The 12234-nt window shown below is 39.2% G+C and overlaps 1 protein-coding gene across 1 annotated transcript in view; it reads right to left on the bottom strand.

The window, feature by feature from the left end:
- Positions 1 to 9066, bottom strand: part of ryr3 (ryanodine receptor 3) — a 94355-nt gene extending 85289 nt beyond the window's left edge. The window contains 1 exon segment of the mRNA XM_063901676.1: positions 8921 to 9066. Within this exon segment, the coding sequence (XP_063757746.1) occupies positions 8921 to 8968 (48 nt within the window). The 5' untranslated portion in view covers positions 8969 to 9066.
- Between the last annotated feature and the right edge of the window lie 3168 nt (positions 9067 to 12234).

The raw sequence follows: 12234 nt of genomic DNA, 5'->3' as shown, positions 1-12234 counted from the left end.
CATCGGAGCACGAATGTCTGATGATATGTAGAGTGAGAAATAAACTACACCTAACCCACATCTCTGCACTAATGAACACCTGACTATAAATAATGAAGCTCTTGTTCCAAACCCTGAAGTATGTTACATTTCTGAAACCTTGTAGAGCAGAATAACAACAGGGGAAAAATGATTAAAAGGCAGCGAAAAACCTGAGAAATGTCAGTGACGGTGGAGAAAAATGTGACTTGAAGCCACAACAGAAACAGAGAGAGAGACAGACTGGAAAATTGGCTTTTTAGCAATTTGACATTTTAGCTCTGCTGTCGTGTTCCCTACAGTAAGTCACTGCAGTCAGCCACACTGGTTGCACCTCTAGCAATCTCATACATCTTAAACAGACACAGGGTGACAACAAATCTCTATTTATAGGTCTGGGTAATTTGGCGATATTGTCTGACTGGCTCCCTAATCAAGATCAGCTCGATAGCTCACAAGGAATAACAAAAGGTACCAGACTGCAACTATTCACCTCATCCAACCTGTTTGACTGCATGCATTTAGAAGTTGCGTAATCCCAAATCCATATTCATTATTATTTCCTATCTTCGACTGGAACACAGTGGACATTGAGTGTATTTGTTCCAGTTAGACTTTTGGAAAATAGTAGTGTTCAGTAATTGAATAAATGCCATGGGGACAGGTGACCTTTAGAGGTGTTTTCTAGATAAAAGGCTATTTAGATAAAGGGAAGTCTACTTAAAAGGCATTACAAGTAAAAGCCTACACATCAATATTTAATGATCAGGATCAGTGTTTGGAGACGTGGAAATCTGGTAAAAGAACTGTCTTAAACATTGAAAAAATTGTTATTAGAAGTAATTTTGAACAATAATCTTGGTAACCGTTTTCTTTTAGTCCAACATGAATAGAGAACATCCTTTCACTTCAAAGTTTATACTTATATAAATATACTAAGCACCAGCAGCAGTTTGTTTTTGGCTTCTTTTTCACTTGTTCCTTTCCAGATGTCAGACTCCTTTAGATCATATCTGATTCATAAAATGTTAAAAGCAATGAGATTTAGCCACTCGGCTTCAGTGTGTTCCTCACCAACAAACTATTCTGTGTAAATGATTCCTTTCACATAAACAACAATCTTTATAGAACAGTCTAATACTTAACTACAGGTGACATTAATGTGTGTTTTCTTCAGAATGAAACCCACTTCAGCCTTCCTTCTCCCACCATGTCTGGCACTGCCTGACTTCAGACAAGATCGATTTAGTTCTAGCTGTCATATTCAAGACAAACATATATTTTACCAGATAGATTTAGTAAAAGTTGAAAGATGTCATTCAAGATAAATGTCCCTTCTGCACTGTTTTGATAGCTTGACAAGGACAGATTTGTCAGACTGTTGTTGGACCTTAAAATGTTTTCTCTACTTTAAAACCAGTCTTATTTTCTGCAGTCATTCTAGATAGATAGAATCGGAGGATGAAACCCTCTTTATTAGTCACATACAAGCACACAGCAGAGCACACACAGTGAAATTAGTCCTCTGCATTTAACCCATCCTAGTACTAGGAGCAGTGGGCAGCTATTGTGCAGCGCCCGGGGAGCAATGGGGAGGGGGGATTGGAGGTGTCCGGTGCCTTGCTCAAGGGCACCACAGCAGGGCCTAGGAGGTGAACTGGGACCTCTCCAAGTAGCAGTCCACTTTCCATATTTCAAGTCTGTTCTGGGACTTGAACCGGCAACCCTACGATTCCCAGTCCAAGCCCCTACTGACTGAGCCACTGTATTCTGTTAGTATCTATAAGTATTGCCATAGGAGTAATTCAAACATGTCTTGACCTGCAAGCAAGGCATCACAACAGCAGGTGACCATAGGTGTCATACAGCCTCAAAGAATCAAAGATTTTCGACAAAAGAATTTCATTAAAATAAATGTAGAAATCGTTCTCACTTCAGGATTTACACAAATTTGTCATTGCCGTTGCATTTAACATTAAGTCATCATTGTCACACCCATGAGCAGACATGCATGCAGAGTGTAATATTCAACTGTGTGCATGTCCGAGACGTCATAATGGGTCAAAATAAATGATGCACTTCACATTTACGCTCTATACTGGGAAAAAAAAGTAAATAAAATCCTGCACTCTGGCCAGTTTTGCCCCGCAGTATGCTTGCCATGGATCACAGACCCCAGGATTTATATGGTGTTCCTATGACAAATTGGATTTTCTTGGCTTAGTTTTTATGCATATTGCTTTGGAGGAGCTTCAAATAATAGAGGTCTCCCCAAGCGTGCAAAGCACCTTAGCATAAGGAAGTATGGGAATAATGTTGGCCTCCGGTCAGGGACGAGGCCTCTAAGGTCCATCATCCTGCCTGGTGACGCAGAGAGGACACTGGGAAGATGTAGTGAAGTGTGAAGAGGTGGAGAGGATTTTGTATGCGAGTTGAGAGAGAGGAATAAAAGTGCAGAGATCAGTTGAAGTGAAACATCCACCTGAAGCGAACTTAACCCCTCTAAGCTCTCAGCTCATGACCCGGACAGTTTTTACCCTCCATCCTGTCATTTTTACAAGTGTCAAATTCGATGCAAACTTGAGATTATTTGAGATTTCACACCACAAGAGCCTCAGAGACGTGATCAGGCGAAGCTCTTTTTCTTTGGAATAGACTTCCCAGAGGTCGGATTTTCATTCCTGAGACAGACCGAATGGCTATGGGTCAATAAGAGGACGCGACACAAGATAAATTCAATGAGCGTTTAAGTGTTTTGCAATACATCAGCGGCGCTGTGTGACAAGGTAAACTTCCCTCTCTGCAAGGCTCTGAAATGGTTTCCAGATCCATCAAGCAACAATGTTTCATCTCTGCTGTTATGGCTGGATGCACACAGCAAATAGAAAATGGTGTTTCTAAAATGTTGGTGGTCTTACTGAGAAACTAAAGATGAGTGAATTACTGGAGAGGTGTCAGACAGAATCATGTTTTCCCCAAAAGTGAAACATCCTCAAATCGTGTCTTGTCAGAAAATAATTTGAACAGGATCAGTAATTCAAACATCAGATCATTTTTTAGCAGCAAGAAAATTGGGTTTTGGAGTGATTGAGTGCTCGATCCTCCCCTTATCATTAGTATGAGGTGCCCTTGAGCAATGCAAAGGATAAACCAGAAATGTCTACTGTAATGTCGCAGAAATAGCCAAATGTTTGTGTTTTAATCACACACAGTGATTTCAGGGCCCTTTAAATTGAAATAAAAAGGTGTTACCTTCAACAAAGGTTACAAACAACACTAACTGCCGTGTAAGTGTTAAATGAAAGTGACCAGAGTGACCTAAGGGAAAATCAAAAAGCTATGAGGCTCGCGGTCGGCACCTTTTTCAGTCCTGTTGATTAATGACGGTAATTATTTGAGTTGAGAGTCCACTCACGCTGCTGCTGCTGCTGCTCTCTGTGATTCTACTGCGAACACAACAACACACTGCACTGTCATTCCTGCTGGATCTGAAACATCAATGGTAAATTAATGCTGGGTTGTGATATAATATGTGATGCACACAGTACCGAAGGATATTTCTGTGCATCAGAGACAATATTAAAAAACAAGATGTTGATTTTGATTGTATGATTTAAGCTTAAATCAGTTGCATTCAAGGAGAAGTAGAAACATATGTGCATCCTTAACATTACAGACCAACTGATGTAGTACAATAGTAAGCAATTTAACACAGCCATAAGTATTTTAGGTAAGGTACATAAGGTCAAACCTGAGGACACATACTGCCCAAAATGACGAAGAGCCTTGTCTCACATAATTCATAGGTATTTTATTACCTTTTCAACACCAGTTCAAAGTTCAAAACAAAAGATAAGGCAAAGATAAGACGGCCTTCTTTCCGGAAATCAAAAGATAGGAAAAGATGCATTGTTGTCTTTGCATGTTTACCACATCAACATGTACCTAGCAGCATATATACATATAAAAGAGCACCATTTAAAACTTGACCTATTCTCCATGCATGAGAACAGGTCCACGTTGATTTTGGATCTTATCAATTGTTTAGTATTTACCCAAAGGTTGTTAATCTTCCGAAGCTACGTTTCACAACTCTTTATACATTTTAATGCAAGTCCAAGAAAGAACTCATCCATTATTAAGTATTCAAAACAAATACTGTGATCCTAAATAATCAATTGGTCGGTGATTTACCTAAACAGGGTCGCCCCGAGCATCTCATTTACACATTAAAAGCTGGAAGGAGAGTTAGTGAGGTAAGGTCCTGCCACCTTTACATCAAGGTTGTTTAAATAATGGAGATGGCAGCAGGTAGCTGTGCTTCAGCGCTGATGACGGTGAGAGAGCCAAAACCTGCCAAAAAACAAACCGTAGCTCTGCCATCACAGCCTGCTCTATCTATGCAGAGGAAATCCCTCCCATTCAATTTACATCAACATGAGGGAGGTTGACCTTCCAGCTTTCATTGAGGAGCATTAACTATTGTATCATAGTAAATGCTGCATACTGGACTGACTCCATAACCCTGCAAAGGTCCATTTTCCGGGTCCATAGTTCTTCTTACTTCCTTTTATTCCAGGTTGTGTCATTACAGCTGAGACATCTGGGCTCAATTTACAACTAATGGGTGTGAAATGGGCTTCATTTATGGTCCTACACGTATGGCTTTCTCCTTAGACCTGATATGAAACTATCAAGGCAACAAAAACACAACAACAAACAATCCATTGATCATAAAAACTTCAAATAAAAAAAAGAATACAAACTTGTTTTTAGACTTTAAACATAATTAGTAGAAGACAGAATTGCCATATATTTAAATCACCATTATCAAAGCATTAGCATTTTTTGTCATTACTTCAGAGCATCTTTGTCATGTATCATTACCCAGACAATCAAAGAAGTAAAGAACATCATTTCTAAATAAAGCCACATTTTTACAATTTCTGAGTTTTCTCTACATTTTTGCACAAATTGGACTCCACTCTTGTCATACTTCGATACACTTTTCAACCAAATACATCAGAGGAGCTCAATTAAATCCTGCCATTATCACAACAACCATTAGCACATAAGCTAAAACTCTTCACCCTTGGTCTAAGATCTAAAACCTTAACAATTTAACAACAATTAACAATTCAACAATAATTCACACTTGAAAAGTCCAAAAATGTGACTCTAATCTTCTCAGGCCATCTAAATGCATTATGTATTTATTGGACTTACTGTATGTGATACCATCAGTTAGAACTTGGTAAAAATAGGAAGAACTTCATGATCGTGTGATAAATATTGGACCGCATTCATTACTGACACACATTTGTAGATTTAATGCAACATCTGCTGTGTTCCCCTTGAAAGCTCAGTCACACTGTCCATCACTTTGACATATTAAGCCTTACAAAATGCTGTATATGACTGTGTGGTCGATTTCTAAATGCTACTTTATCCCTATAAACATGGTGTTAAAGAGACCCTGGTTTTGCTGCCCCTGACTGAAGCTCTTCCCCTGGTGTGGGTGGGTGCCAGGCGAGCAGAGCTGTACTGTATGTGCTGTGGAAGCATCGTCTTTACAAAGGCTAAATTTAAACCCCCAGAGTCTTCGCCTTGGTATGCAGAAGGCTTCCAGAACAACATAAACTCCAAATAAGCCCTGAGGAGCTACTGGTGGAGTGCAAGCCTCGATCACCTGGTTTAAAAAAAAAAAAAGGTGGAACAGCAACTCACCTGTACAACTGAGTTCAAACTAAACCTCATATCTCTAAAAACGTTAGTAACTGCAGGTACGTCTGGCAAGCTTTTCATTCTCACACATATGCAGTTTGATGATAATGATCGTCTTTGGTGTTAGACAGAGGTAAACAAAAGCAGCCTTATCATTTCTCCTTCACTAAACTTTACAAAAATACAATCTTAATGAGTGTTTGCTCCAAATCCACCATAAAAAGCATGCCATACTTGTTCAATTAACTCAGAATTTAGCTCAAAAAGTTCAAAACAACTGTCTAGTATTACGTCAAATATAACAATCCTGCAAAACACCAGATTAATCTTCATGTGTAATGCTGGTTAGCGAGATACATTTAGCTAGTAGCTTAGCATCATAACATTGCACAACAGCGCTGCAGAAAAACATATTTTTGATAAACATGAATAAGTATGTTATCCATCCCAGATGTTTTTCTCTGTTTGAAACACATTTGAGCTGAAAGAACATCCTCTTAAAGTGGTGTAATTCTCAACTACTACTAACCAATATGTGTAGTAGTCCCTCATTACTCTTATTAAGCTTTTGACAATCACTATTAGGATAGAGCGGTCAACTTTAGCTTAAAGACATTTTATAATTTCCATAAAACACGACAATCAGCTGAACATTCTTGTGTCATTTCAGTGAAGCAGCAGGGTCATTTCTAATATTATTTTTTAGCACAACAACTCAACCAACAAGTAACTATCCAACAAATAACACAAGTAATTGATTGATCATCTAATTCACTGCAATTACCAACAACTATGTCGTGACAACACTGCAATTAGACTCAAAATAAGGGCTTGCACAATGTCTGATTCCTGCATAAAGCCAATCTATGTAGTTTGAAGTACAATCAAAAGCACAGATCTTTTTCTGAAGATAACCGAAAATCCAAAGTAAAGACTGTTTTGTTATCCTTTGCTTGTTTGCACTGAAGCATGGCTTCTTTCCATTTGAAATCAAATCTAAGGGGAGTTAATGAGCTGTTCAACAGAAGTGATTCCGAATCAGTGAGCAACGACTTTCACCGAGTTGTTGCCTTTTATTCAAACGTTTATATCTCACCTTCAGTGTACGTCTATGGAGTTACAGAGGGGGCCGGTGTCTCCATCTTGCAGTAGACGTGTAACGTTTTCTTCAGTTTTCTTTGACAGATAAGTCCTGATCACTGCCAGCTTTCCCAACGTCACACATCAACAGCAAGGTGAGACTGTGTCTGTCCTGAAATGTAATCACAATGTCTGGACTTCTGTCAACACCTGGACTTGTGTCTCCTGTATCAAATAATAGGACGCTTTGCAATTTTATTTCTCAAACACTTCATCTGTCATGACAGCTGCGTATTTTGGCACATTTTGTCCTGCAACTGTTTTCCTTCCAAAACAGAGGCTTAAACAACGCAATAAAGTTTAACAAACAACACGGCAGACTGATGTTTTCTCCAATTAATCCTCAAATTTTAAGGCTTCCTCTGAGGGCACGTTTCTCTCACCACCGAGATCTGATAACAAGGCCTCTGTGGACCCAGGGGAACCCCCTCCTCTCAAACTGCTGTTGCTGTCAAATAACCAGCATGCCATTGTGACAGTTGAATCTGAGAAGCATGGGTCAGCATATCACTGGCATCACAAATAGTAGGAGCTGTTAAGTGTTAGGGTCCCGCCTGCCACTAATAACCAGCCAAGCCTTTGGTGGGATTACATATAGATTAATGGACGTGTGTGTGTGTGTGTGTGTGTGTGTGTGTGTGTGTGTGTGTGTGTGTGTGTGTGTGTGTGTGTGTGTGTGTGTGTGTGTGTGTGTGTGTGTGTGTGTGTGTGTATATCAACATCTCGAAGCCATGAGAGAGGGGCCCACTGTCGTTGGGCTTTCAGCCAAATAGACGTCAATGGAAAACCAAAACAAAGAGTACGTCACATTATGAGAACCAAACCAGCATGTTCATCGCATTAAATAAACCAAAGATTGTACTCGTCATTAAGAAATACAGTCTGAAAACAGGAGTATAACTCTATTTTTGACAACCAGGCAAATGTGTTTTAAGGAGAGTCAATATCGAGTTGCATCATGGGATATGTAGGCTCTATTAAATACAAGTCAGGATATCTTGGCATTTCCTGCTGCTGCTCAAAAGCCCCAAAGTTTACACCAAATCGCTGGAGTATCCCTACCTAGTGCTGCATAATATGGATATAATTATGTAATTATAGTTATAATGATATCGATACACAAAATATTTACAAAATGATGTTTTTATTGATATTTATTAGTGTTGTGGATATGACCAAGTGTGTAAAGGTGATTTTTCTCGAAGTTTAGGTTTTCAATAAACTAAAAGTAATCCAAATACAGCATATTTGAAGATTGATACCCAAGGCTACACCAAGTTAAAATCAAGAAAAGCATAACAAAGTAAGTGCAGAAGACCATGAACCTAGACATCCCAGCTGAGCATGTGTCCTAAAAACCGAGCCTTATCGCTCACCATGCAACACCTGGCTCACAAAGCTTCATGAGGCAAGAGAAGAATACCATCGTGACAGATATTCCCACCACACCAACATACAAGCTGTCATATCGTTTACAAGGATAACTGCTGCTGTGCATAGCCACAGAGAGCAGAGGCAGCGTAAGCGATCTGCGTCAAACAACTAAAATAGTAATCAGCAAGAGGTGGCTTTCCGTGTGAGAGCACAACTTATTGAACTCTTCCCAACGAGGAGCAGAATACATCCATGGAAAGTGAATATTTAAGCAAAGAGCAAGTGCACAAGGCGTTCCCGAGAGATCAGAAAGCGAGGAAGGGTGGTAAATTATAAATGGGGCAGGTGTTGGGAAATGGCAAGACAGTGTGAAGTCATTTTTGCCCTTGCACCAGCAGACAGGATGTCTCATTGAGATTCCCCTCATCGGGACTCCTGTCGACAGGTGCGCCGTGGCGTGCAACCTGCTGCAACTTCCCGGGGGGAAAAAACACCATTCATGCACAAGCAAAGTCAAAATAAGCCACTGATGATGCTTTTGCTTTCCAAAACTTCCACAATAATCCAACTTGGATCGGTGATTTTACTTAATTGTCCACTGATTGGCGAAAAGTGCACGCTATGGAACGGCTCAGCACGCACCCATGACATTATGTTTACTTACAGTTCTCAAGAACTGGATTTCGTCTTCCCCTTCTCCGCCCTCAGCCATGGCTATGAAGGAGCCGTCTCAGACTCTGGAAGCCACCACTGACTGCCGGCAGAAACGCGATGCTGTGCCTCTCAAGACGATATTAGCATACAGCTCATCCACAGCCATATAGGGCAGCCCGGCGGAGCCCCCTCCTCCTCCTCCTCCTCCTCCTCCTCCTCCTCCTCCCCCTCCTCCCCTCTTCCTCCCACTCCTCCCTCGGCAGCAGCAGTGCGGAGCAGCGGGCACACAGAGCCGGGTAGCAGAGGACGACCCCACGCTGGTGTGATGCTGCTGCTGATACTCAGTGGATCAAATACTTAAAATATATATATTAGGTGAAACCCGTTTTTGCCAAATTGAGTCATCAGTTTTCCCTGTCTGACAATGACGTATGGTGGTCAGATGAATGGCAGCAGTGGGGCTGAATGTAAAGTTATGAGGTGGAAGAAATAGAAATAATGCAGTGTCAAAATACTATAAGTAAAATTCCTGCATCCAAAATCCTATTTAAGTAAAAGTACAAAAGCATTGGCATTAAAATATACTTAAAGTTCCAAAAGTAAAAGTCCTAATGTGCGTAATGTCCTATTTTACAATATATATAGTAATTACTGTATATACTGCTGCTAGATATCTTAACCTATAATTGAATATCATAGTTTATGTTTTAGATCATTTATATTTTGTATTTATAGCTTATAATCTGAATAGTAAAATAACTCATTTTGTGAAAAACGTAGAATAGTAAAAAGTACAATATTGGCTGCTGGAAAAAATGTAGTGGAGTAGAAGTATAAAGTAGCATAACATGGACATACTTAAGTACCCCAACATCGCACCACTGCTGGTACCCACAGCACCCCCCCCCCTCACCTCACCCCCCCATACATACATTCACACTTGTGTCAAAATTCTGCAGACCTGTGATTTTAGTTCACAGGAATAGATCTGTTTTTACTCTCGGGAGGGACAACAAACCTCACTACTCTTGCTTGTTAGTTGCACTGGTCAGCCTTCTGCTTAATTGCATATCCTCTATTTTTATGCACATGCATACTCGTTTGCCAGCTTGCTTATTAGCTTTGCTAATTTAAGAGAGTGATAATCAGACTCTCCAAACTCAGACTCAGGTGTTTTTACGATTAAGTTGGCCCAAATATCAGTTTTTATTGCACAATAAAGTCTAATGTTATCTGTGTGTCTGCTGCAGCTGTGAAATCAACAGTAACAACAACAACAACAGGTGTCTCTATTGTTTACTATAAAGCACTGTGTTGCTGAGAAACAGGGAGATTTATTCTGCCTACTGCATAATTTTACTTGATAGGCATGTGTGGGAGTTAAAATGTATGTTAATTGGATTAACAATACAATTGTTTTTTACTCGAATAAATTAAAGACACACAGAAAATAATATATCAAGGCTTAATCTTAAATATACTCTCTCCTGAAGTCTGTAATAACAATACAAGGAGAATTGATCCGTCAAAATTCTCTAGCTGGACTGTTTCTACCTCAAACGTCAGTGTCTATACAGAGCAAAGCCCAATTACCAGCAGACAGGTGTCCATATGTGCTCTTCATATGCTCAGTAGACACACGAGAATAATCTGCAGATCAGGTTTCCTGCTGAGACATTACTGACCTCTAGTGGTTGTGTAGTGAACTTCCGGTGTAATATGTTTACTCTTTACAAAGCCCACATGCATTTACTCAAACCATATTTAAAAGGGTAAGGGGTAATGCTTACTACTATACTAGTTTTCCATATGTGACCAGTTAGTACTTCATACAGAAGACACAGAATAAGCTGGGGCCTCTGACTGATTTTCCTAAAGTTGACAGGGTTCATTCTGCTCTAAAATTCCTATACTTTTTCAATTTTGAAAACATTTTTATTTGAATTGTTTATTTCCAAAACAAGAAACAACAAAGAAAAATGCAATTTGTGTTTTTTTCTGAATGTTTACACACCGAGCGCTCAATCCATTAAAGTATTAATCAGCTGATTAATCCGTAATGAAAAATGTGTAATGTTCATATTAATAAGAATAGATTTTTAAAATAATAATATTAATAATTATATGTTTTTACTGGTATTAATTTCATTACATTTTCCACAATATATATTCATACTTCTAGTTAAACTATATTTCAATGCAGCACTTTTGATTGTAATATAGTATTTTACTTTGAGGGAAACATTTACATTTGAACTAAAGGTAAACACAGGGTGCTGCTTTACGATGACCATTGTGCAGATCGTTGTCAATAGGATTAGATTGATTTGGGCAAATCCTCACTGAGCAACCGTCTGTTGGTTTATATGGTCCTTCAGTACCTGACTGTCCTCAGGGGATTAATGACAGTGAGTCTTATCTGAGCAGCCAATAGGAGACATTCGAATACTCACAGACGGCGCTGATTGGATGGAACCTCTGCCTGTCACTCCAGTGGGCGGGCGGTTGTCTCCTGTCACTCAGGGTCACTGCAAGTACAACAGGGAAGAAACCTGCTGCTGCACGGAGAGGTGCGACACACACGAGTAAGTGAATGCTTAAATATATGTGGCACTGCTATTTCTCACATTGTATATGATATATATTCAAAAAGAAAGTGGTTATTTGTCTCTTTTATTAAAATAATTGTCAATTTCGTTGTTTTAAAATACGTGTTTGTTGCAAGTAGCCTGCTTTTTATTTGTTTGTCGTGAAGTTGTTTAATATACCAAAACAAAAGTGAAGTTATAAACGGTAGTGATATGCACAGTGGTGGTAGAAGTAGGCTACTCAGATCTTTGCATATATCTGTAGGTATTACTTATACTGCATCTAATAAAATGGAGCTAATTTTACTTGTTATTCTGCCTGCTAGCTTAATATAACACAGCATGATGTATTACTTTATTATATTGTTGCTTTACTGATATGGATCTGCAAAGTTACAAGTAATTACAATTTTAATTACATTTAAGTACGCTATTGACTTTCAAAATGTAGTGTAGTACAAGCTTAATAACCCTAGAAGAAACATGTAAATGTCAATAGACCTACATTTGACCTTATAACTAACCAGTGTTTGACTAAATGTACCTCTATAAGTTATTCTTTCATCAGTGGAGTTTGTAAATCAGGGTCAGGCATTGCAGGAGTGTTTCCACTGAATTGATTTATCCGTAAAATCACCTTTAAGTTATATAACTGGTACACAGGGTCAAGGCATTAAGGAATTTGTCTCCCATGCATATTATCTTTGCACAAATCTGTGTGTCTGTTTGCGATGTC

The sequence above is a fragment of the Eleginops maclovinus genome, chromosome 15, assembly GCF_036324505.1.
Source record: "Eleginops maclovinus isolate JMC-PN-2008 ecotype Puerto Natales chromosome 15, JC_Emac_rtc_rv5, whole genome shotgun sequence".
NCBI lineage: Eukaryota > Metazoa > Chordata > Actinopteri > Perciformes > Eleginopidae > Eleginops > Eleginops maclovinus.
This window is presented reverse-complemented; position numbering and strand designations above follow the sequence as displayed.